The sequence below is a fragment of the Emys orbicularis genome, chromosome 13 (genome assembly GCF_028017835.1).
Source record: "Emys orbicularis isolate rEmyOrb1 chromosome 13, rEmyOrb1.hap1, whole genome shotgun sequence".
Classification (NCBI taxonomy): Eukaryota; Metazoa; Chordata; order Testudines; family Emydidae; genus Emys; species Emys orbicularis.
The window spans coordinates 44,834,182-44,859,083 of record NC_088695.1 but is presented as its reverse complement, the minus strand read 5'-3'; the positions used below and the strand labels follow the sequence as shown (position 1 = coordinate 44,859,083).

Genomic DNA, 24,902 nt, shown 5'->3' with positions numbered 1-24,902 from the left:
GGTTTGTCTCTGGGGGACAAGAATGTAACAGCTGTGCGTTGCCATTCAGAATTGTCCCAAACCAACCTCTTAACGCCCTAAGCCTGGGGATATTTGGTTCTGGATCTGAACTGTGCATCTCAGGCTCAATTTTAATCCCATCATCAAGTCATTAGTCACGTTGCCGGGGGACAAAATAGTCTGCTGGGTTGCCATGGCATCATAAACATCATCGCATTAGGCCCAGGGCTCCCCAAACTTCACTGCTAAAACCCAAATCTCTTGATATTCTAGCCCCTCTATACTTCTCCCTCTCTGTGTGCATGCTGCCTCCGGTCGTATTAGGATGGGTGATTAGCAGGTGAACTAGCCTTGTGACATTTCTGTCCCTTGTTTTCCCCCAGGAAATTAAAGAGCACAGTAAGCTCCTGCAATATCAAACCATCCCAGAGGTGCATGAGGAAGCTGTTTCCCAAATCCAGTACGTAGCAGAGGGAGAACTCATCATCACATCCTCAGGCAGTCCCAAGACCTCTGTGGTGATCATGGATATTCTCAGAAAGAGAAAAGTTTACACCTGGAAAATCAAGAAGGTAGTTCCACTCCCCGCCCTCTGGCCAATGTTTTTACTCCAGCATCAGGCAAAAGGAACGCAGTCGTGTATACTTCATAATATTATATTCCTGTTTTTACACTCACCAGAGTTTATCACTCTTCTTATCTCTTTCAGGTACTTATCTGGCCCCCCTTTATCCTAGTATCTGAGCACCTCACAATCTTTAATGTATTTATCCTCACAACACCCCTGTGAGGTAGGTCAGGGCTATTAACTCCAATGTACAGCTTGGGAACTGAGGTACAGAGAGACTAAGGCCTAGATCCACAAAGGGACATGGAGTTGCAAGGAAAGCGGGATTGGAGCCAAGGGACTGGACCCTACATCTCCCACTGCCCATGTTGGTGCCCGGACCACCAGGCTACAGAGTCATTTCCACTATTTCTTTCTGGCCCACTCACTTTAATTATTTGTCCGCAGTGGAACAGCTTCAACAGGAGAGTCTGAAGGAGACACATGTCAAAATAGCCCAGTGGCTGGAGCATGTTTCTGAAAGGTGGGAAATCCCGGTTCAATTCCTTTCTCCCCCTCAAGCAGAGGGGTGAATTGAACCTGGGTCTCCCGCATCCTAGGTGAGTGCTTTAACCACTGGGCTAAAAGTTAGAAGAGGGACACCAACGCCACCACCAGCATTTGAATGGAACCCGATCCAGTAGTTAGAAGAGGGACACCAACGCCACCACCAGTGTTTGAATGGGACCCGATCCAGTAGCATGCTCAGAGGTGACCTACCAGATTGGGCCCCATGAAATAGGCAAGCAAATGCCTGTCTTCCCCCGGTTCGTGGCTCACTCAGGGATGTAGGCAGGAGATCGGCATTTATATGCCTAGAGTGGGGCAGCAGTGTGCATGCTCCAAGGCAGAAACACAGGAGCCAAGGAAAGCTTTACCCAAAAACCGTAGGTGCCAAGTGACTTTAGACACCGTCAGCAGGAGTTGTGTGGCTCACACTGGAGCCAGGCACCTTTGTGGATCCCACCCAAGGCCACACAGGAAGTCTATGACAAAACAGGGGATTGAATCTGGGTCTCTCCAGCCCCTGGCTAGTATCCTCACCACAGGGTCCTCCTTCCTTTCTACAGGGCTGCACATTTGTCAGTCTTTTCCTGTCCTTTTTCACTAGGCAGGAGACATGTATTTTCTCTGCGTTTACTCCCAGAGGGGAACGAGGAGGCGAGAAGTCCCAGGCAGGGAATGGGGAGCAGGGGGATAGGAGGGGCAGCCTGCCAGGAGCCCAGGAGCCTGACCGGGCTCTCAGCACACACTCCCATTTAGGTCGGTGGAAGCGCTGCTGGTGAGTACGTGCAAGGAGGGCAGTGTGGACATGCATCACCACAATAATTACTGCGGTGGACATAAATCAACCTAATCTAGGTCAATTTAAGTTTCTAGTGTAGCCATTCCCTAAGGCTTTGTGGGATATTGCCTAAAGATGCAGATAGGCATCTAGTTGGATTTTCAAAAGCACCTAAGCCGGTTTAGGTGCCTAACCTGCTCCCATTGATGTCAATGGGAGTTATGCTGTTTTAATTCAATATGAAAAAAAATAGCAATTATATTTTACTAGCTAACAATTCTATTTTTACAATAAAAGCAACAGCATAGATAGACTCCACAAAGCTTAATGAAATTCAGGAAAAATAGAATTTGAAACCAAATCTTTGGAAGCATCTAAATTAGCTCCCTTCAGTTCATTGTGGTTTTGCAATTGGATAGTTAAACAAAACTTAGCAGTGCTGAAATCAAAACAGGCCTTTTCCCCTCTCTGGTCTACAATCACAGAAAAATGTAGTCATGGAAAGAAAGAATTGGAGCCCTCCCATCCAGACAGAAATTCTAATTGCAAAGTGCAAAGGTTTCCTCTGTGTGTCTGAGTAGATTATGCGAGACGGGGGGGAAAGTGCATTTTTTTAATCATAATATTTAAGAGCGTCTTTGTGACCCTAAATTATTCTCAGAACCCTTTCTTTATCAATCCGGGATACAAAAGTAACAACGTCTGATATCTGACTCACAAAGCTGAAATATGAAAAGGGAAAAAACCCACTATTCCTGAGGGCTTGTCTACAAGGTGCAGTGATGTGCTCTACAGGGGCGTGATTTCTAAAGTACACTCACAGGCTGCATGTTCATTGGTCCTGGTAGACCCTGCTGGTGTGTGCTAAAGGTTCCCTAGTGTGTTTTAACATTGTACTGAGGCCAGATCTACAGAATTACTTTGCTATAACTATGGAAAAATCCACACCACTGACCTAACCACCACCCAGCACCACCCTGCCCCCATGTAGACAGCTCTATGTCGGTGAGAGAACTTCTCCTGCTGACATAGCTATCGCCTCTCAGGGAGGTGGATTAACTACACCAATGGGAGAGCTCTCTCCCATTAGCATAGTGCATCCTCACTTAAGCACTACAGCTGCGCTGATGCAGTGTTTTACGTGTAGATGAGCTCTCTGGCTTTTCCTAGTTGGGCCTCTATGCCCTGCACAGCCTCATTCCACAGACACTCTCCATAGACTGTACAAACGTTTCCAAAACACTTATTGTTTTTTTCCTATTTTTTCTAGGGGGTAAAATGCTTCGACTACTGCAAATCCCTGAGTCTGCTGGTTACCGGAGGAGTGGATCACGCTGTGCAACTCTGGAACCAATATGTCACGAGCTGGCCAGTTGCTACCTTTCAGGGACATTGTACTACCATTCTGGCAGTTGCCATCCATGAGCCCCGAGGACTCGTATTCAGCTATTCCAAGGACTCGGTTCGTCATATTTGTGCTAGGTTTTAGCCAGCACTCCTCCTTTAATAGCAATGTTCACCCCTCCTTCTCTTGTTCAATACGCACCATGCCAGAGGGACGTTTGATACGTTACTGGATCAGTGTTTGGGTAGAAGACCTCCAAAGAGCATTGAGGTGGTGTGGGGATTCAGTAGGGGGCGCTCTTCCATCCGAGTCATGACTGACAAAACGCCTGACTCAGCACAAAGTTAATGCCAGAGGGGCCAGCTTTTGACTGGGTGGTAAAACGAAGGCACTCCCATCCATTTTGTGGTCCTGAGAGATTCTAAGGGCAGGTCTACACTAACCCCCAATTCGAACTAAGGTACGCAACTTCAGCTACGTGAATAACGTAGCTGAAGTTCGAAGTACCTTAGTTCGAACTTACCTCGGTCCACACGCGGCAGACAGGCTCCCCCGTCGACTCCGCGGTACTCCTCTCGCCAAGCAGGAGTACCGCAGTCGACGGCGAGCACTTCCGGGTTCGACTTATCGTGTCCAGACAAGACGCGATAAGTCGAACCCAGAAGTTCGATCGCTCGCCGCCGAACTACCAGGTAAGTGTAGACCTACCCTAAGACACTTTTCATAAGAACAGGCATTTTGACACCAGTGCTCCTGTCGCATTTCAACTCATTCTGCCTCCCAAAATTCCTCCAGCCGTTTCAATTGGATACTGAAGTGTACTGCTCCAGTATGCCGTTCTTTATTTCCTATGCTACAAACTGTCAGTTTCACTCCATAGGTGGATGAAGCAATTTCCATGTATTCCTCACCTACCTTACCAGGGCATTGTGAGGCTTCATTAACTAATCGTTCTTTGTAAAGTGATTTGAGATCCTGGGCTGAAGGACATGTTGGGCATTCACAGTATTCTGATGCCAGTGCCAAAGCCTATGGAAAGCCTACGTGTAGCTCTGGGCAAGGAACGAATGTGCAGCTGTTTTTGAGGCAATAGGAGTTTCTTTTATCTCCTCTTGCCTTTTGAAGAGGTTGTTATTACAGTAGTTTGAATTTTTTTTTTTCATTTTCCAGGCAATTAAAAGAGGGGGAGAAATTTCTCAGCAATTATAGCAATTAATCATTTTAAGCCAAATAAGTGCTTAAAAAGAATACATGCACCTTCACTGCAGGTTGGTAGTTGGACTAGATAAAAGCAAATATGATTACATTCTGCCATTTCCCTAAGAATCAGTGCTAGCAAGGAAGTCCTTTTTTAGTGGTAAGTGTATGGGACTATGAAACAGAGAATATAATATTTGTCTCCCCTTCTAGAGGCATCATTTGGATAAAAGCATTAATCCAGCATTAGAGCTGTGTGACATTTTTTGGCCAAATCTTTTTTTTTAAAATGCAAATTCAGTGACTCTGAAACATTTTGCGATGTGGTGCTGGTTTCATGGAATTGCTTGTTTTGGAAAAAAAATCAGAAAAAAATTAAAATGCTTCACTTCGACATTTTCAAAATGAAACGTTTGAATGTTTTGGGTTTGAAATACCTTTGTGTTTCAAAATGCTCTTTCATTTTGTTTTTAAAAAATCCCCAAACATTTTTAAATGGTCATAAGACAAACAAAATGTCAAAAAGGTTTGTTTGACCCAAAATCTTTCTTTTCTTTTTTTACATTTTGATTTGTTGAAAATTGCAAAACTTTTACTTTTCAGTTCGACCTGGAACAATTTTTTTTTACTTTTGAAATTGCCAACAAACCAAAAACCATTATTCGCCCTGCTCTACTAATGATTATGAAGCACTTTGACAAGCTCAGATGAAAGTCTCAATGTTTGTGCAATATATTGTAACTGGCCTTGCTTCAGCAATGCCCTTAACTCTGCCAGAAGATGGAGTGTGAAAGGAAATACATAAGGTGATGAGCTAAAACATCACAAAGTACGAGCACATCGCTCCATGGTAAATAGAAAAGATCTTCCTGAGCCACAAAATTCGGGAGTATGCAGAGCCACTAGTAGCCACCTCTAGCAAACACGTAAATAAATCCTGGCTTCTCTCTCTCCCTTTCTCAGGTCCTGAAAGTCTGGGATATTTTCTCACAGGCTTGTCTGCAGACACTGGCACTCAAGTTCCCATGTGTCCAGCCAGAACAAACACTAAAACAGGGGGATTTTCCCTTCTTGCTCATCCAGCAGTCTCCCCACCTCCTCTTAGTCTCCTGTGCTGATTACATTGGATTGTTGAAGTTCGCGCATGTCAGTCCTGAGGAAGAAATGCTGGCTACCCATGATGCACCATTATGCGGTGCTCTGTACAACACCTTCTTCCACCAGGTCAGCACTTCTGATAACTTTATTGATCAGCGCTTTCCGGTCGGGTTGGACTTAAACCACAACATTTGGATATGAATGCAGAATTTAAACCCCTTTGTGTGTTTGCATATAAGATACTCGTTTGGCCCACTGTAGATATGGGGGCAACTGAGAAAATCAGATATAGATTTTGAATAGTTTTGGGGGTGTTTGGATCTGGGAGTTTGGTTCAAACCCATCTCTAGTTTCTATGCTAGATTTGCAAGAGAAACCAGTTCCAGGAAAGTGATTGTAAAAACATCATTATGGACCTCTGTATTTCTTCTCTCCATGTGACTTTCCCAGTCCAGTTTATGAAATTACAAGTAAAAAGCTGGCTTTCCCACTTACCAGAGGCACATGCTCCACCGGCCATTTGAAAATCCAGTTGGGACACATTTTTAGATGTGCTCATGCACCTTTTCACGCTTTCTACCTGGGCTGCACAAATCCTAATGCAAGCACACAAACTCTGATTTGCACATCCGTAGAAGTGTGTGTGTGTGTGCGCGCTGCACATGCATATACGTTCCTGGGTGTCAGTTAAGAGTCTGCAAGCGCAAAAAGGATGCGGGGGAAAGTACACAAGCACTTTTGCAAATTTGATCCATTGCCTCAAGCATCATCGCCAATGACTACAGATCTGCAGTTACAGTGTGCAAGCCAGAAAAAAACCCAGCTTCCCCTCTTTCAAATGCAGTGGCCAGAGTGGTGCGGGCAGCCCTGTTCCTACAACAGTGGCTGAGGAGCATGTGTAACCCACACACCTCCTGGGTGTGGTGTTCTGTCCCATCTAGTGGCACTGAGACTACTTAGGGAGAGAGATAAAATGAGTCTGCTCTACAGCCTTAGCTACCAGCCAGTTGGCTTTTAGCTCATACTGTAGAGGCTCATGCACTACGCTCCAGAGGTCCCCGGTTTGATCCTGCCTGCCAACAACCGGGGTCTGTCAGCATTACACAAGCAGCTCTGGTTGCTCCCCAGCCTAATGGGAGCATTAATCCCTATTTCCATTAATCCCCACACAGATCTCCACCCTCTCAGGCTGCATGCTGATCCCAGGATTTTAAAGTGCTCGCTGTGGACTGAAGGCTGAAATCCTTATTTGGTTTTCACTCAGGCAAAGCTCCCAGTGCAGTGACTGGGTCTGAGCCTCAATTGGCTCCTAGAGAGCTTAGGCATAGGTTAAATGCCTAAGAAATTCTATAGGACTTTTACCTAAGGGCTTAGTGGCGAGCTGGGACTGTCCCAAAGTGGGAAGAGCTGGGGACCAGGCACCAGAGCAGATCCAGTGCACAGGCTGCTCCCGCTGGAACGGTGCCGCTCTGAAATGCCCATAAGGCAGGGCTGTGCTTTACAGAGACAATTGAGGAATTAGGTGTGGAAGGCGCTTTAATATAGGTCAACACATCCAGTCCCTGCACCAGACAGGGATTCCTCCTCCACCCCATTACCCTCTGGAGAGGTGTATTTGTGATGACCAGACTCTTTGGAGCTTGATTGAGATGTGCTATAAGGTCTTGAATTAAAATGAAAGCACAGTGAGGGAGTCGCATTCTTCTCCTCCTTGCTCTGAGACCAGCAGAAGAGCAATACGAAGCTCCCCCAGCTCTAGCAATTTCTCCAGTGAGTTGCTATGGAAGGAAAAAGCAAGAACTTGGGCTTCCTCTTGTTCTGTAATAAGATCTCTCTATTTTATTGCCGGAGAAGCAAACGGTGGGCTGAAGCAGCTGTGCACCGTTCGTTGGTTTCTTTGTCTGTTTCCTCGACCCGGAGCAGGCAGGTGATGGGCTTATGCACTTGTCTTCCTTCCGTCCAACCCTGGGTGTTAATCACTAAGTGCAAATAAGGCAAAGCAGAGCTCTTCACCCAGGGCAGCTTGTGCACATTAGTCACTCACTTGTTTTGACTGCATCCCAAACCAACTGGAAAAGCACCGTCGAGGGTTGTGTGCCCTGGAACGTGTGCGGCTGAATCGCTGTCGGAAGCCACAAGAAAAGAGTTCCTTTGTTTCAGAGATGCATTCCTTCTGCAATAAACAGGGAGGACAAGGTTAGAACAACAAACTCCAGCCGTTAACCCACCCAGAAAGCAAGTCCAGGAGCCTTTTAAATCTCCTCCACCATCACGGAACCCTGAGTTCATGTTGTGGTTTGGCTTGGGTTGTGTCCTATCTGGCTCCAGCATCTGTTTCCGTGTCATATTTTGGGAGCTCGGAGGGGAGGAGAGCAGCTGCCAGGAAATGCAGGAAAGGACGGGGAAACCAAGTACATTCAACTCTTTTTAGCCAGGGACTTTGAATATTAAACCGATCCTCAATAAGTACTAACTAATGTGTCGTGTAGTACGATAACCACTTCTTGTAGCTTTGCCTTAATCAAAAGTTTCAAAGAGAAATCCGATTGGCTCCAGAAAGCATGACTTCGGTGACATCTCCAGCACCTCCCAAGCTGAGCTCAGCATTGGGGTTTGCAGCTTTGACATCTTTACTCTCATGCGTGAGGCTAGGAACAAATTGCCATCACTGTATGTGTTTAATTGTCAGCCATTGCACCACACAGCTAGTTGTGTGGCGCCCAGCTGCCTTGTTCTATAAATGCCCCTCCAAACCCATCCTCTGCCACAATCCCTTGCATCTTCTTCCTCTTGTTTTGCCGGTCAGCCTGACTTCTTTCAATTTGTCAAGATTCGCTTCTTAATATTCTCCAGCCCCAAAGCTGCCCCTCTTCAGCTCTGTCCTCTGCTCCCTTCGGTCTCCAAATTTCACACCCATTCCAAGCAGTGCTAGTGCCAAATGAGAGCTCACTAGCAGCCTGACACATGCCTGCCCTTGGAAATCTTTCTAAATCACAGCAGTATGGAACCGGCCAACACGAGTCTTTTCGGCGTATTTTTGGAATGCTCACCTCTTTCACACTCGGCATTGTCCCATGTTTCACCTCCTCATTACTGATTGTTGTTCTTCAATAATAGGTCTTGTATGTCCTATAGAATGCCTAGGTCCAGGACATAGACACCAAGCAAGGAGAATTGTTTAGGATGCTCCATAGCAGTATAACAAGACAAAATCAAATGGAAATGAGCAAAGGAGAATTGACATTAAGATCTATAAAGACTATGGAGTAGTCTTCCAAGGGATGTGATGGGTGCGCCTTCTTTTTTTCATAGATTCATAGATTTTAAGGCCAAAAGGGACCATGTGATCATGTGACCGTGTGATCGTCTAGTCAACACAGGCCCTAGGACTTCACTGTATTAATTCCTACTTCAAGTCCAATAGTTGTAGTTGAACTACAGCAGATCTTTAAGAATAATATCCAATCTTCATTTAAAAATGTCCAATGATGGAGAATGCACCACACCCCCGGGGAAGCTGTTTCAATGATTAATTATCCTCACTGTTTAAAAATTGCACCGTATTTCTACTCTGAATTTGCCTAGCTTCAACTTCCAGACCTTGGCTCTTGTTACACCTTTGTCAGCTAGACTAAAAAACCCTCTATCGTCAAATGTCTTTCATGCAGTTTGCGGTGTTGTTGTAGCCCTGTCAATCCAAAGATATTAGAGACAAGGTGGGTGAGGTAATATTTTTATTGGCCCAGCTTCTGTTGGTGAAAGAGACACGCTTTCGAGCTACCCAGAGGTCTGACCTGAAGAAGGTCTCTGTCTGGCTCCAAAGTGGGTCTCTTTCACCAACAGAAGTTGGTCTAATAAAAGACATCACCTCACTCACCTTGTCTCACTGCTCCCCATGTGCGTATTTATAGACTGTGAACAAGTCACCCTTTAACTTCTTCTTTGATAAGCTAAACAGACTAAGCTCCTTAACTCTTTCACTAAGGCATGTTTTCCAATCCTTCAATCATTCTCATGGCTCTTCTCTGAACCCTCTTCACATTTCTCAACATCCTTCAGCATGAAGTCATTTCAAATGAGACTGGACATAGCACTGGAGAGGATAAATTTCAGAGAACAATCCTACATCGGCCCCTGTTGACCTCACAAATGTTTATCCACTGTGATTTCATAGATTCAGTTCAATGGATATACATGGATCAGTCTATAGCTGCCTTGAACCAGCCACTGCCTATGTTATAGATGGGTTGAAGTGGGGAAATTGGCTTTTCTGCACAAACTGGTGGACTGATGCACCATCCAGGGAAGGTGCAGTCCTGCTCCAAACGGAGACACTGCTCCCTACTGCTCCTCGGGGCTTTCCTTCTTAGCAAAAGGTAAAGCAACTCAAAACCAGAACATTTCAAACCATGCTTTCTCTGCTGACAGGTGGTGACAGGAGGTGATGACGCCACTGTTGCTGTGTGGGATGTGGAGACGGGGGCCAAATGCCTCCTCATAAACAATGCCCATGGGAAGGAAGAGATTACATGCATGGCCCTTGACAACTCCCAGCACAGGCTCATTACGGCAGCAAGGAATGGGACCATAAAGGTTTGTTCACTGAAACAGAATAGAGCTGCTCTTCCGACAAAATTCCTTTGACCCTTCCTTCATTTCCAGAATACAGAGCTGGGAGCGGGTGATTCCCCCACCTTGCCTGAAGTACAGCCTGCACAAACTGTAGCAGGTCAAAATGTAGCCCCTTTTCTGGCTGTATTCACAAAAACAACTCAGCATAAAATCTCTGAGGTTTGGCTGTTCACAGGGTTCCTCCCCTAAGTCTGCTCAGCTCACAGCTGAGGTCGTCTCTCTAGAGTGACATTCCCACCTCCCTCGAGCCATCTGCCCCGGTGAGTCAGCAGAACACACTTAACGAGCTCACCATTTGCTAACAGAGTGGGATTTTCAGTCAGACACTGTCAGTTCACTACAGTGGCTTTAGATATGGATAGACATAAAGTACCATGTTGCTTGTACTGTGTATATTAAAAGCCTTTATAACAATCATTGCAAAGCTCCGATGACTCTACATGGTGTGACAATTAGCATATAGCCCAAGCTGCAATATTCTGCTCTGGAATTGGATAGGAACTTTTCTGAAGTTTTCAGTTGTGATCAGAACTTAGTTTTGGTTCAGCTCATCTTTAGTCTGCTCTTTGAGACAGAGACTTCATTTATCATCTTTTGTGCCTTTCCTTCCCCTTCTGACACCAGGCACCATAGCTGAGGGGCCGGACAAGATAAGGCTAACATTGTGGGTGGATAAAACTAAATATATTTTCTTTTGAGCAGGTCTGGCATATTCAGACTGGCCACAACTTGCACCAACTGGAGGTAGTGGAAGAAGCTGAAGTCACGGGACTTGTAGCTTTGCGGGATCAAACATTGCTCACAGTGGGATGGAATCAGAAAATCGTCCTTTATGATTTCTGTGAACCTGAGGTGCGTAAAGGAGAAGGAATGGAATGGGAATAGCCACCTGTTAAAAAGCAAGGTACTTGTTGTTGATCGTGTTTAAACGAACAAGACGGTTCCTTCTGTTACACCCATAGAAGTGACATTAGAGTAAGTGGGTAAAAACCTCATTGAAGTCAGAGGAAACCACATCTGCTTACATCAACACTGAATTTGCCCCTGTACATCTTATTCATCAAATTAGTAAAACCCGAGCTTTATTCTGTTCTCCGCTGTTTGTAGGCCCTGTATGTTACTGCGCATCCTTCTTGGAAGGGCGGGCAGCTGCACAAAGAGGACATCCTGACTGTGGACTATTGTCCATCTCTTGGGCTCCTTGTTTCAGGCAGCTTCGATGGAGAAATTATCGTGTGGGATGTGGAATCCCAGAGTGTGTATCTCTACCTCAGACAGGCTCAGCCCGAAAGGTACAATTTTCTTGTAATGACTTATGGTGAGTTATTCATTAAACTGTGGGCCGGGGGAAGTAATGTGCTTCGCTCGGGCGTTACAGAGTTGCTTCGTTTCCAAGTTACACCTTTTTTTTCCTTCTAACAAACAGCATGAAAAGGAGAGGGCATTTTTATTAGAGCCTTGCGGCTTAAAATATTGGTGTCTCATTTCCCTGCAACATGCTGCTTGATTATCTTCCTTATCATGATTAAGCTGCTGGGTTTGGGTGGTGTTATTATTATTATTATTTATTTATTTATTTATTAATAAATTTTAAAACCAGGCGCTTGACACTAAAGAATCTGCATTGCTCTCTCTATTTGAGATCATCTCAGCATGCTGGGCAAACTGTGAAGGTTTCTCACAAAATGTAAGCACCATCCTAAGCACTATTAATGTTTGCAAGGTGCTTTGAAGATGACAAGTGGCTATGGCTGTGATGAGCATTATCATAACTGCATGGGCCTGCAGGTTTGAATGGTGAAATCTGGGAACGCACACGGGCCGCTGGCATGTTTAAATCCCTTGGAGCAGCTGCTCAGGAGGTTTAGAGTGTCTTAGCACCGCTGACGTCAATGGAGCTATGACCTTTCACACCACCAGAGGATCTGCCCCACTGAGGGGAAATTGGGCCCAATCCTGCGTGACATGGAGGTTGACAAGAATTTTGAGAGTAGATGGTTTGCAGGATTGGGTCCATTAAATTTAAGCCAGACTTTATGGGTTTGGTCAACACTGTATAGGGTTAAAAGGCACCGTGCATCCACGGGAGTAACAACCTCCTTTATACCCCTCCATTGGCTATACCCAGACCTCGTGCACCCACTTCCTGCCCCCTGCGCAGCACCTGATTGAGAAGGGGTGAGGAATGGCTGAAGCCATAGTTCCATCCTCAATGTAACAACTGAGCCAGAGCGGGGCGGGTGTTGCAATTTGCTGCAAATATAGACTGGCACTGTGCTGAGATCAGCAGGACCCAGCCTCAACAGGGAATGCAGAATCTGACCCTTAATAAACACACAGGGCCTGCCTCTCCACGCAGTTACAGCAGTGTGACTTCATCTTCCATTCCTGCCCTGGCTCAGTGTAAAAATCTACCGACGGGCCAGGTCCAACGCTCCCTGACGTCAGTGGGGAGACATGTATCTGCTTCAATGGCCCGGTGTTTCCAGTGGTGTGGGCTAATGAAATATTACTGGGCTGATAGGGACACCGAGGAGAATTACACCCTTTGCAAAGGTTTTGAACAGGAGCCAAATGCAATTCTTCCCCCGGGTTTAGGAATATCAGCCACGTGATACGAAATGCCCCACCACGAGCCACCAGCTGTGGAGACATTTGCCACTGAACAAAAAATGGCAAACTTCTTTGAAATATATACCAGCTAGACCTCAGTCCTGCCATGAGCTTCATGTGGGCAGGCCCCTGAGATGGTACAGAGTCTCGCTAACTTCAGTCAGGTTCTTCACGGGCACAGCAGTTCATCCACATGTCGCCCGTTGCAGGTTCGGGATCTTTTGGTTGGTTCAGATCAACTTTTGACTTCTTGCTCTCAGCACTCTGATGCCTGTAGCTCAAGCTTTGAAGACAATACAGAGCTTTGTTGGATGTTTAACAGCCAATACATACAGACAGTTATTTATTTGGGGGTTCTTCTATAGAAATTGTCAGGAATAGTTAAATAAAAACAATTAAACGTGTGGGGTTTTTTGTAGTTTATGTCTGTGTGAAGAAAGCAACCACAGGAAAAGCTTAGTATTCCCAAATGCAACCTTATTTATAGTTCCGGGCCTCTCCCCTCCTTTCCAATGGGAATAACCAGCCCTTTAAAAAAAAAAGTTGGGTGTTTTGACCTGCCAGGTGGACTTCAAAGAAAATAAAGGGTTAGGGATGGTCTGAACATCTTCTTCACTGAATTTTAGGTCACATCCTCCAGTGGATAAACTACTCTTTCTCCAGCATCGATCCCTGGATGGTGTTTCAAAAGACAGTGCAATCCTTGTGAGCTCTGATGCCGGGAACCTTCGCTGGTGGAGCGTCCTTGCAGAACAACGGGAATTTGGTAAGATTTACCTGTGAAAGTCATGGTAACTTCAGCTAGATGTTCAGATCCTGGCGGCCTGTGGAGAAATCCTGGCTCACTGAAGTCAGTGGGAGTTTTGCTATTAATTTCAATAGGGAGCAGGTGTTAAGGGCTTGTCACTGCCTAACTAGCGACCTGGAGGTGTGAGTGTCTCCTCCAGCCCTCTTGGTCCATGGGCCAATAAACCATGAGGATGTGGCAGAAACAGCTTGGTTTGGTGCTAGAGAAACAAGGGAGACGCCTCCATCTAACCTGACGTAATTAGTCCTGGATTGTATGCTATTTCTTTTCCTTCCCAGCCTCTCCGTGTCTCATGCCCAACCCATGTTAGAGAAGGGCATTTGTCTTCTGGCTAGCTGTTCTTTTCCTGCAGCCCACAGTCAGGAGTCCAGGAGTACGGAGTCTTCTAGCTAGCTGGCTTCTTCTGCAGCCTGTACTCCATAAATGGGCTTCTGGAGCGCAGGGGTCTGGTGGTCTCTTCCTGCAGGCGAATTCATCCCCTAGTGTTTGGATCCCGGATGTTTCCCCTGAAATGCTTTGGTTGGTCACCTATCCAACCTATTCCTAAAGCTGATGCTAATTCCTAAAGCTTCTCCCCTGGGTGTAGGTACTCCACTTCCCCGAGAGGCAGTAGCTATGTCAGCGAGAGAAGGGAATTCGCTCGGTATAACTGCGTTGCTCAGGGGTGTAGATTTTCCACAAGCTGGACCAACGTAGTTATACTGACATAAGTTTGTCGTGTAGACCAGGGCTAAGGCCATGTCTACACTAGACAGCTTACAGCGGCACAGCTGTCCCGATGCCGCTGTAAGATCTCCCATGTAGCTGCTCTGTGCCGAGAGGAGAGCTCTCTCCCACCGACATAGCACTGTCCACACCAGCGCTTCTGTTGGTGTCACTTGTGTCACTCAGGGGTGTGTTTTTTCACCCCCCCGAGTGACATAAGTTATACCGACAAAAGTGCTAGTGTAGACACAGCTTAGTGTTAAAGGCCTTGCAGCTGGCATCTGACTGTGAAATCTGGATTGTAATTAAACTGATCTGTGTTCATTGGTTTGTGCTGATCTTTAACTGATCTGTTGTTCCAGAAATTCCCTCTCAACGGGATTCTGGCAACATATGCTATAACCATAGTCCTACTGAGAGACATAAGATGTTATTGGACCAAATTGTGATCCCTTTGGAATTAAAAGCACATCCATCAACTTCATTGGAATGAGGATTTGGCCCAAAGAGCCAAACTCTTCCCTGGTCTAACTGCAGGGATGTATCTGATGCTTATTTATTCTCTCTCCTCCCTATCGTACCAATATTCCAGTTATTGGAACTTCAGATACTGGCACTAAGAACAATTGGAAAATGTATGTTATTTACAAAAACCAAAATGCTAGCTAAATAGAAAAGCTTCCAAACATGACACGAGAAAAGCTTTAAAAACAGGATATTCAAACCCTTTCTCGTGGGAAATGTATTTTCCCAGTGACTAGGGTTGGGTTTTGTTTTGTTTTGTTTTTTTCGGTGCCCCACTTCAGTATCCCTGTGGGGGGAAAAAAAACCTACAAAACCGAAAATCAAAGAGCAAGCCTTAAGCTAACTCCAGGAAATGTACAAGAAATTACCATGCAAAAAGACACAGAAGTGCTATTCCGTGCCCAGCCACACTCACTAGAACAGATCATTTTAGCTAAGCATCAAAGGGAGGAGAGTTCATGGGTGGGAAACGGCAATCCAGGCAGCAGCAATTGTACATGGGGAGCTGTTACCGAAAATGAAACCCAGTGCAGCTGAGGAATTTCCATCTGTGTTGACTACCAGTAACAGTGAGTCAAACAGACACGCAGAGGGCAAAATTCTGGCCCCATTGAAGTCAATGGCTAAACTCCCATTAATTTCAGGAGGATCAGGATTTTGCATAGAGACACTAAGGATTCGTCTACATAGCTTCTGGGAGGTGTGATTCCTGGGGCGGGTAGACATACACGTGCCAGCTTTGCTCAATCTAGCACCTAACAGTAGTGTGGCTACAGAGGCACAGGGAGCCACTCGGGCTAGCTGCCCAAGTACTGTCCTGCCCAATCTCCTGGGTACATCCTCAGGCTAAGCCCCGTCCCCGCAATGCGATTTTTAGGTACTATCTCAAGCAGAGCTGGTGCATGTTATGTCCACCTGCACTGGGAATCGCACCTCCCAGCTGCTGGGTGGACACACCCTCAGGCCAATATTTTCTAAAGTAGCCCTTGATTTTGGGGTACAGCCATGAGAGGCCTTACAAGATGCTGAGCTTCCGTTCCATGAAAAATGTTGAGCTTTCACAATTTGTTTTTGTTCCACTGTCACGGAGTGTGGGGGAGTCAGGGCCCTGCACCCCCCACTTCCTGCGATTCACCATGACTCTCAGCCAGCCAGTAAAACAAAAGGTTTATTAGACGACAGGAACACAGTCCCAAGCAGGGCTTGTAGGTACAACCAGGACCCCTCAGCCAGGTCCCTCTGTGGGGCAAGGATCTTAGACCCCAGACTTGGGGTTCCCTGCCTCTTCCCAGCCAGCCCAAAACTGAAACCAAAAACCCCTCCAGCAGGCTCTCTCCCCCTCCTTCTCTCCTCCTCTCCCTTTGTCCAGTTTCCCGGGCAAAGGTGTTGACTCGCCCCACCCCCCTTCCTGGCTCAGGTTACAGGCTCAGGTACGGTCCCTCACCTAAAGTCATCCCCTGCTCTCCCATCCCCCCATGCAGACAGTCCCAGTAAAACTAAACGACATTCCCAGGTCAATCCACCCCGCTCCCTACTGCGTCACATCCACATCAGAACAAAACTGAGAGCTTTCAAAATTTCCCACACAAAAACGAGAGAGAGAGAGAGAGAATCCCCAGAATAGCCAACAGCCCAGTGGTTCAGATGCTCACCTGGATCTCCTACATCCCAGGCATGTGTCCCAACCACACTAGAGAGTCCGTCTGTCTATAGATAACTCCTGCTAGAGCTGTTCCGCTTTGTATAAATAACTAAATATTCATTGGGACAAAGAGAGAGAGAATCTATAGCCCAGTGGTTCAGATGCTCACCCGGCATGTTGGAGACCTCGATTCAAGTCCCTGCTCCAAAGCCACGTGTCTCACATCCCAGGTGAGTATCCCACCATACTGGCCATTCTGGAGTGGGTCCCATGCTCTCTGCCAAATGCCAATGTGAATAACTGTCCAAAAAAACTCCAACATTTCAACTGAAGGAAATATTACTCTCTTTAAGGGGAAACAACAAGAACTGTTACTCAGTGGTGTTGGCACAGAGTGGCTGCCAGATTCCAACCCAGAGATGGCTGCATTTCAGTAGTGGGTGACTAATTTTATATATGCAAGCACATTGGTATTCTTCTAGCTAACAGGTGTGTATATAGATATAAGGTATTAAATATAGCATCTGTTTATTATAACAGATGTGATACAGTGTGCGGAGGCTTGTGCTGCCAATGTGACTCTAATGGTGCAGAAGAGAGGCCTTTTCCTGTGTTAAAAATAGCTGCCGTGTGACAGAGTTAGAAGGGGAACAAAGAATTTTCATCCTCTCTTCAGTGAAGTGCTGCTGAAGGGCTACCTAATGAAGCCACTTTCCACACTGTCAGTGTAATAGGCTGCTCTAAGGACCGTGTTATTTCTCTGTTTCTTTATTTAGCTAAAGGATGTCAGGTCCATTTAGGCCCAAAATTTAGGAGGGTTTTTTTCACACAAAAAATTAAGATCAGTAGAAATGTGGCCATGGTTTTTAATTCAGTCCGTGAAATTGAATGGGGGCTGTTTGGGAGCATTGTATATAACATTCCCCTGCAGTCTTTGCAACCCAAGCATTGTAGCATTTTACCTGTACACGAGACCCAAAAAGTGAAGCTAACAGCAACCACCAGAAAGGTAAGTGAAACTAACTAGTCTGCTTCATTGTTCAAGCTGAATGAAGTTCAAGAATTAAAATGAACAGCATTATGCTGATAATGGAAGCAGATTTCAATAACTCTTGCTGTTTTAATCATTTTAAGTGATACTAATAACACAGAGGAGGAACTTTAAAAAAAATACGGTAGCATATGCTCTTTGAACCTGACAGAGTTCCTGGAAGGTTTAGGGTAAGATTTTCAAAAATGCCTATGTCCTATTTTCATGAGTGACAGAGGACTTAGGAAATCAATGGGAGTTAGGTGCCGAAATACCTTTGGGGATATGAGCCTTAGGCACTTATTATTTATTTGTATTACCTTAGTGCCCAGGAGCCCGAGTCATGGTCCAGGACCTCACAGTGCCAGGTGCTGTGCAAACACAGAACAAAAAGATGCTCCCTGACCCAGGGGGTTTACAATCTAAGGGCAGGTCTACACTACCTGGTGGATCGGCGGGTAATGATCGCTCTATCAGGGGTCAATTTATCGCGTCTAGTCTAGATGTGATAAATCAATCCCCGAGCGCTCTCCAGTCGACTCCGGTACTCCACCGTCGCGAGAGGCGCAAGCGGAGTCGACGGAGGAGTGTCAGCAGTCGACTCAGCGCCGTGAAGACACCACGGTAAGTAGACCTAAATACATCGACTTCGGCTATGCTATTCTCGTAGCTGAAGTTGCGTAACTTAGGTCAGTTCCCCCCTCCCCCCAGTGTAGACCAGGGCTAAGTAGACATTTGAGTCTCATTGAAATCAATGGAGCTTAGGTTCCTAAGTGCCGATGTCGCTTTTAAAAATGGGATGTCGGCTCCTAAGTCACTTCAGCACTTTTGAAAATGTTACCCTCCATCCTCTCTTGTTGTTTCAGGTTTTTATTATGCCCCAGCTAAAGAGGATGCGTCTGTGACTGGATTGTCAGCCAATCAAATGAACAGTGTTCTTGTATCTGGAGACACATGTGGATTCATCCAGGTTTGGGACATTTCAGAGTATGGGCTGTCCCCTAGAACTCAGGTAAATCTTGACGCTTCGTTCTCAGTATATGGAAATGGCCTTGGCATGTAGGGACAAAGCAGTTCACCGGGTTACCATGTTCATGTGCGTTGTTAGTTCTTTCCTAATTATCCCTAGTGAGTTCATGTCCATGGGGCTTCACTTGTCAAGGGCATTGCTCACTTCCTTGGGCAAGAGAACATCAGGCATCTTTTTAATGTCTCTGGCAGGCATTAGGCAAACTTGAATAGGTACTTTCAAAGTCTCCATTATCCATCTTAGGGCTTTCTTCCACGCCACCCTTTATTCCTGGAGCTGTTATTCTCTCCTGGTGAGCCAAATGACCTCCAAACGTGTCTTCAAAACTAGCAATGGGCCTGAAATCACTGAATCCAAACCCCAGTGCCCTAGACTGGTGCAAAATCCATAGATGATGGAACGAGCGGTGCTGGGGGTGCCACCACACCCCCCGGCTTGAAGTGGCTTCCATTATATACAGGGTTACAGTTTGGTTCAATAAGAACAAGGAGTCTGGTGGCACCTTAAAGACTAACAGATTTATTTGGGCATAAGCTTTCGTGGTTTTTACCCACGAAAGCTTATGCCCAAATAAATCTGTTAGTCTTTAAGGTGCCACCAGACTCCTTGTTCTTTTTGTAGATACAGACTAACACGGCTACCCCCTGATAGTTTGGTTCAATGGCTCTAAGCACCCCCACTATACAAATTGTTCCAGCACCCCGGCAGAATCCAGATCCAAATTTTATGACTTGGTTCAATCCCTATTTTCACATTTTCTGCCCACGTCATTCAATGATAACTCAACAAGCATAGTTTAGGTTTTTATGAACTGGGGTGTGTGTGTACACACTGTTGGATGGGATCAGAACTTCCCAGCCATTTGTCAGAGGAACTACACTGCTCACAGTTTGCAGAGATTCACCTGTACATCAGCTGGCAAAGACCCGAGATTTTAATTTCAGGAAAACAGATATTCTGTTGCCACTAGCACAGATGCCATGAAGTTCTGAGTAGCCCTGGTGTGCAGCAGAATGACAAATGTTTTTGGTGCTCGTGGAATTGTTACAATATATTTGCTAAAATATCCGCATCCTTGAAAGTTTAGCCATCTGTCTGATAGGTGTGCTGTATTTTCTGTCTGATTTAGGCTGTCAGATCCTTAGGGCAGGGAACACTTTTTCCTCTGGTTTTGCTCAGCCTCATCATCCCAACAAGACATTGTCAGTTCACAATAAATAATAATATTTAAGTAAAGAGCCTGCCTACGACTAGATGTGATTCACTGAGTTACCAGAGGCTCCCTTTGAGGAAATGTGATCATAGAATATCAGAGTTGGAAGGGACCGCAGGAGGTCATCTACTTTGTGTTTAAGATCCCTCAGGTCTTAACACATGCACACTTTCAAGCACACATATGCCCAGCCCATCCAGCTACTACCACCGTTTCATGTGGCTAAGCCCTTCCCACAGGTCAGGACACGGACATTTTTGTGCCGTGGTGTCTGAATAAGAGAAGCCTGACCGTGAGTTGGTGACTTCACAAAAGTCTGGAAGAAAAGTTCCAGAAGTTTCAGTGACAACCAATAGTAGCTACAGTAGCTTGAGAATTATCCATTGGTTTGGAATCACGAGACCAGACTCTGAAGTGAAGTAAGCTGCTGGCAGGAGCTTCATGGGAAGGGTTTAGTTATAGTTACCCCCTGTCATTTATCAGTCCTACTGCTCAGCAAGCCTCTGGACCATCTAGCCATCACCCAGAAAGCCTGGTAGGAACTATTGCTACAGCACTGTTCTCAACCCACAGTACTTTGTTAGTGGTGAGAGTCATTCACAATTTACCAAGGATGGTGGTGAATTCTCCATCACTGACCATTTTTAAATCAAGATTAGGTGTTTTTCCTTCGAGATCTGCTCTAGGAATTACAGTGAGGAAGTTCTCTGGCCTGCATTAGACTGGAGGTCAGACTAGATGATCACAATGGTTCCTTCTGGCCTTGGACTCTATGAATCTACTCAAACGTTTCACCAGGTGGTTAATGTTCCCAAACCACCAAGATGTTCTCAGCATGTTCTAACCCTTCATCACCCATGAATAACATAAGGAACACATTACTATTCTAGCCCTCACATTTCGAGGCCTCAGTGCTCTGTGGTTGCTGTTCTTCCCCAATTAGCTTGTCAGTCCTACTGACTATTGATACAGAACTGCAGATTAGAGGCCTCTCTATATATATGTATGTAAATATGTGAGATCAGGACAGCTCCACTGGCCAAAGGGATCGGTGGGGAAAGCACAATACATCTAAGCCATATAGCTCCCGTTACCAGAGAACCATTTTACAGAGGGGGAACTGAGACACAGAGAGACTTGCCCAGGCTCCCACAGGAAGACATTGTTGAAGCAGGGAATTGGTCCTGAGTTTCCCAAGCTAATGCTCTAACCACCGGTCCATTCTTCCTGAACAGGAACTCTTGGGGTTTCCCTGAACTTCTAGTTTGTAAGCATGAACTTTGGCCATGGTAGTTTGTAGCATCACCATCTTAAATATGGCCTTCAGGCATCCCCCCCAAATATGTCTGCTATATTCACTCTATGTCTCTGGCAGGAAAGCAAAGACTGTTGATTTCTTTGAATGGACTCCATGATTTAAAAAACCTTTATGGAGAAAATCGGAGAGACAAAAGGCCATGTTGCCTGCAAAAAAATAAAATTAGTTCAGCTCAGCCTCTAATGTGCTCCTTTCTTGCTGACTCAGCTAATAACATGAGCTGAGCACCAGGATTGCTTCCCTTACAAATCTCCAATGCTGGGGCTTATAGACCCAGCACGTGCAGAAAGCAAGCGATACAATTATCCAGCCTGCTAAGTAAACAAGTTACTTGGAGCGATAAGCATCTTACTAACACCACAGCTGGAGTATTCCACGGAGCCAGTCGCATAGTGTTATTAACAATGATGTATACAGTACATACAATACATACAGTGCACTAGGTGTTTTACAGAACAAATTCCTGATCCCATACGTGAAGTCAACTAATAGCAGAGAGGAGAAAGGTGGGAAGGGCAGTTGGAGGGTTACCATGCTGAGATCATAGTTACTTCAGGTTCACTGTGTACATGTCCCAATGGTGCGGCTGTCCATGTGTTCGCTTTTTAACTTCACCCTTGTCTCCCTCACTCATCCTAATTAAGCCCAAGGCAGTCTCGCCTGAGTAAGGACAAAAGATTGGGCTCATTATTCTCCATTTTTAAAGGTAATGAGGAGCTTCATTCTGGAAGCAGGGACTGGTCACTGCTTTGGAAATTCATATTAGCCGCTGGGAGCATTCAGTTTTTCCTGTCTTCCTTTTCTAATTAAATGATGAGATTGGGTGTGAAATGTTTCGTTAATCCATGCCAAGTATATCGGACACAAGGGCAAAGGCTGAATCTCTTCAGGATAATTAGCCAGGAATTAATGCAGGATGGTTTTTGTGCTGATGGTTTTAGGATGATAAAATACAGAAAAAAAATCTGTTATACAACTCCTCCCCCTTTATCTAAGGTAGGTCAGACCCAAGGAAATGCATCATTCACATGAATAACCCCACTTCTTACCTGAAGCCTTATTGACCTGGATCAATCTGACAGCCTAGGTTCCATTCATGTGGTGTGGATTCTGCTTTCTCTGTTGGGATTTTTTTATGGTTGTGATTAGTGGCCAGCTACCTGAGTCTCTTTCTCTTGTGTCCATTGTTCCAGGGCTCTCTGGAAAAGCCTCCCTTACTGTGTAGCTGGAGAGCCCATAACAGCACTGTGGTGAGTGTCGAGCACTTCATGTTCAGTTCAGATTCATTCATTCTGAGCTGCTCCTCGGACAGAAGCGCCAGACTGTGGACCCCAGACGGGAAATTTGTGGGAACCTTTGGGCAGGAAAAGAGATGGGACTTGAAAAATCCATCAACATTCGCCCACCCCAAGTAAGTTTCCAGACCTGGATCACTTCTAAAGCTACTTCTGTGATGAATTTCTGAGACCATGTTACCCCTCCTCTGCCCCCAGGGCATCTCATTGTCATGACCAATGCTTGCCTAGCAAGAAATTCAAATTGATACTGACCTGGACAGTCTGAAGGGCAAGGCTGGCCCTGGGATTTGTGGAGTCTGTACTAAGTCATATGTGTGGGGAACTCAGTTAGCCTTGGCTAACGGGCACAATACCGATTGTGGGAGGGGCTGGTTTGTCAGCTGGGCAGGTCTGGCTGGGGTGCTTCCCATTAAGGGATTGAAGGAGAGCTTGGGCAGCTACAGGGGATGAAGGTGCAGGTTGCTAAGAGCCTTTTTGCTTCTATTCTATGTAAGTTCTTATGTAATCTCATCCCCGTGGGTGCCTTGGGTGACATTAGGGCTCATCCTCTTTGGCTCCAGATGATCCTTCCCATCTCTTGGGATCTTCTCCCCAGCACCCTTCCTGTATCATAGATGCAAAATGATAAAGTTCTCTCCTCCCTTCTTCATCACTGTTGACCTGTAACCGCTGGCCTGGTGCAAGATTAAATTATATATCATGTGCTAAGGCGTATGAAAATGCTTTAATTTTAATGTTAAGGCTGTTCGAGCTGTGATGTACATAGAGAGTCTGTATAACAGCTATGGTAGGCTTGGCAAGTGTGGGATAGTTTTGATATTAGAGAGACAAGGTGGGTGAGGTAATATTTTTTATTGGACTAATTTCTGTTGGTGAAAGAGACAAGCTTCCAAGCTACTCTCAGCTCTTCCTCAGGTCTGGGGAAGGGACTCAGAGTGTCAGAGCTGACTGAATACAAGATGGAACAGATTGTTTCGCATAAGTGGTTAACACATATTCTAAAGGAGTTGTTCAAGGTGACATGGCCCATTACCACCCTGCAGTCATCTGACCAAAAGGAGTGTCAGAATAAGCCATAAATCCAGTGTCTTTATTACAACTGATTTTTAGCATCTAACAAAGATTGAATTTAAGCTCCCCGGCTCGTCTTTTGAAGGCGTTGTGCAGGTTTCCTTTGAGGACAAGGACTGAGGTCAGAGAGGGATTGCTCATTTTGGGGAAAGCGTTGGCCCATGGGCGACAGGATGTTTTTGTCTTTTATCATTTTTCTGTGTGAGTTCATTCGAGAGCGTTGTGATTGTCTGGGTTCACCCACATAGTTGTTAGTGAGGCATTTGTGCACTGGATGAGTACGCCATGTATTGTGATAGGCAAGTGTAGGACCCAGGAATCCGGAAAGGTGTGTTGTGGGGGAGTGTCGATCATTGTAGCAGTGGGTTTTGCATCTGTTGTTCTGGCAGGGTCCGGTGCCCCTTTGCGTTGGTGGGTCTGTGGGGAGTTTGCTTCTGATGATGAGCTTGGTGAGGTTGGGGGATTGTTTGAAGGCCAGAAGAAAGGGTTCCGGAAATATTTATTTCCGGATGTGGTCCCTACTGAGAAAGGATTGTAATTGTTTAATGATACCCCATATGGGTTTCAGTGTGGGGTGGTAGGTGACAATTAGGGGTGTGCAGTAGGAGGGGGGTTAACAATAGTTTTGTTAATTAGCCTACGTATCAAAGGTGTTAGCATGCCTGCCTAACTGAGGTTTTAGGATGTAGCCACAGCACATCCTGGGGGGGGGGGGGGGAGAGAGCTATGAGAAAATTAATACAGAAAATCTCCTGCTTAAATAAGCCGGAAAATGAGAGGATGCGCTGCAGAAGTGATGACCTGCTGAGGAGAGCTCTAATAGGGTAGGTGAGAAAATCCTCTTTCATCAGCTTGATCCCACCGTGTCAGTTAAACTCAGCTGAGTTAATCTTACTCTCCCCTCTCTCTCCAATCATGAGCTTGACATAAAAACCTTGAGATTATTAAAATGACACATTCGGGGTTCTTTCCATTTGCCTTTTTGTACTGGCGCCTTTAAAGGTTCACATTTTCAACCTTTTCTCCTCAACCACGAGGACTAGAAACTTACTGTTTTTTAATGAAAGATGAGATTATTATGTAATCATAAGACTCCAGGAGCTGGTGCTTTGGGGGAAACAAAGAAAAATCATGAAATCAATCATGAGCATTGGCAACACTTGTCCCCCTGAAAGCATCTCCCCTGACACCCTTTACTCTTCTCCTACTGCTACTGATGCTCAAGAGCCGTCTACACAAAGGGTTTTGTGGGGGCAAAAATTTTCCACTGTTGCTCACATCCGTGCCATTCCCCTCGTGTTAACTGAAGTGGAAGCACTGGCAAGGTGGTATTTTTAACAAGAGGTCTGCTCTCAGAGCAAGTCAAAATGACACTGCATTCAAAACGCCAATGGCTGTGGGGGCCATGCACATAGTAAGGCTCTGTACAAGAAAGGAGCTGCAGCTGTGTTAGCTGCAGAGGGAAATGTTTGCCAGAGAAGCTCA

The 24,902-nt window shown here is 45.7% G+C and overlaps 1 protein-coding gene across 1 annotated transcript in view; it reads left to right on the top strand.

Moving 5' to 3' along the window:
* The window catches only part of LOC135887286 (WD repeat-containing protein on Y chromosome-like), a 51,437-nt gene that overhangs the window by 9,014 nt on the left and 17,521 nt on the right, over window positions 1-24,902 (top strand). The window contains exons 8-16 of the mRNA XM_065415039.1: window positions 384-572; window positions 3,163-3,354; window positions 5,398-5,658; window positions 9,961-10,125; window positions 10,867-11,016; window positions 11,272-11,456; window positions 13,404-13,543; window positions 18,354-18,499; window positions 22,242-22,459. Coding sequence (XP_065271111.1) covers window positions 384-572; window positions 3,163-3,354; window positions 5,398-5,658; window positions 9,961-10,125; window positions 10,867-11,016; window positions 11,272-11,456; window positions 13,404-13,543; window positions 18,354-18,499; window positions 22,242-22,459 — 1,646 coding nt within the window. The remainder of the gene's footprint in view (window positions 1-383; window positions 573-3,162; window positions 3,355-5,397; window positions 5,659-9,960; window positions 10,126-10,866; window positions 11,017-11,271; window positions 11,457-13,403; window positions 13,544-18,353; window positions 18,500-22,241; window positions 22,460-24,902) is intronic.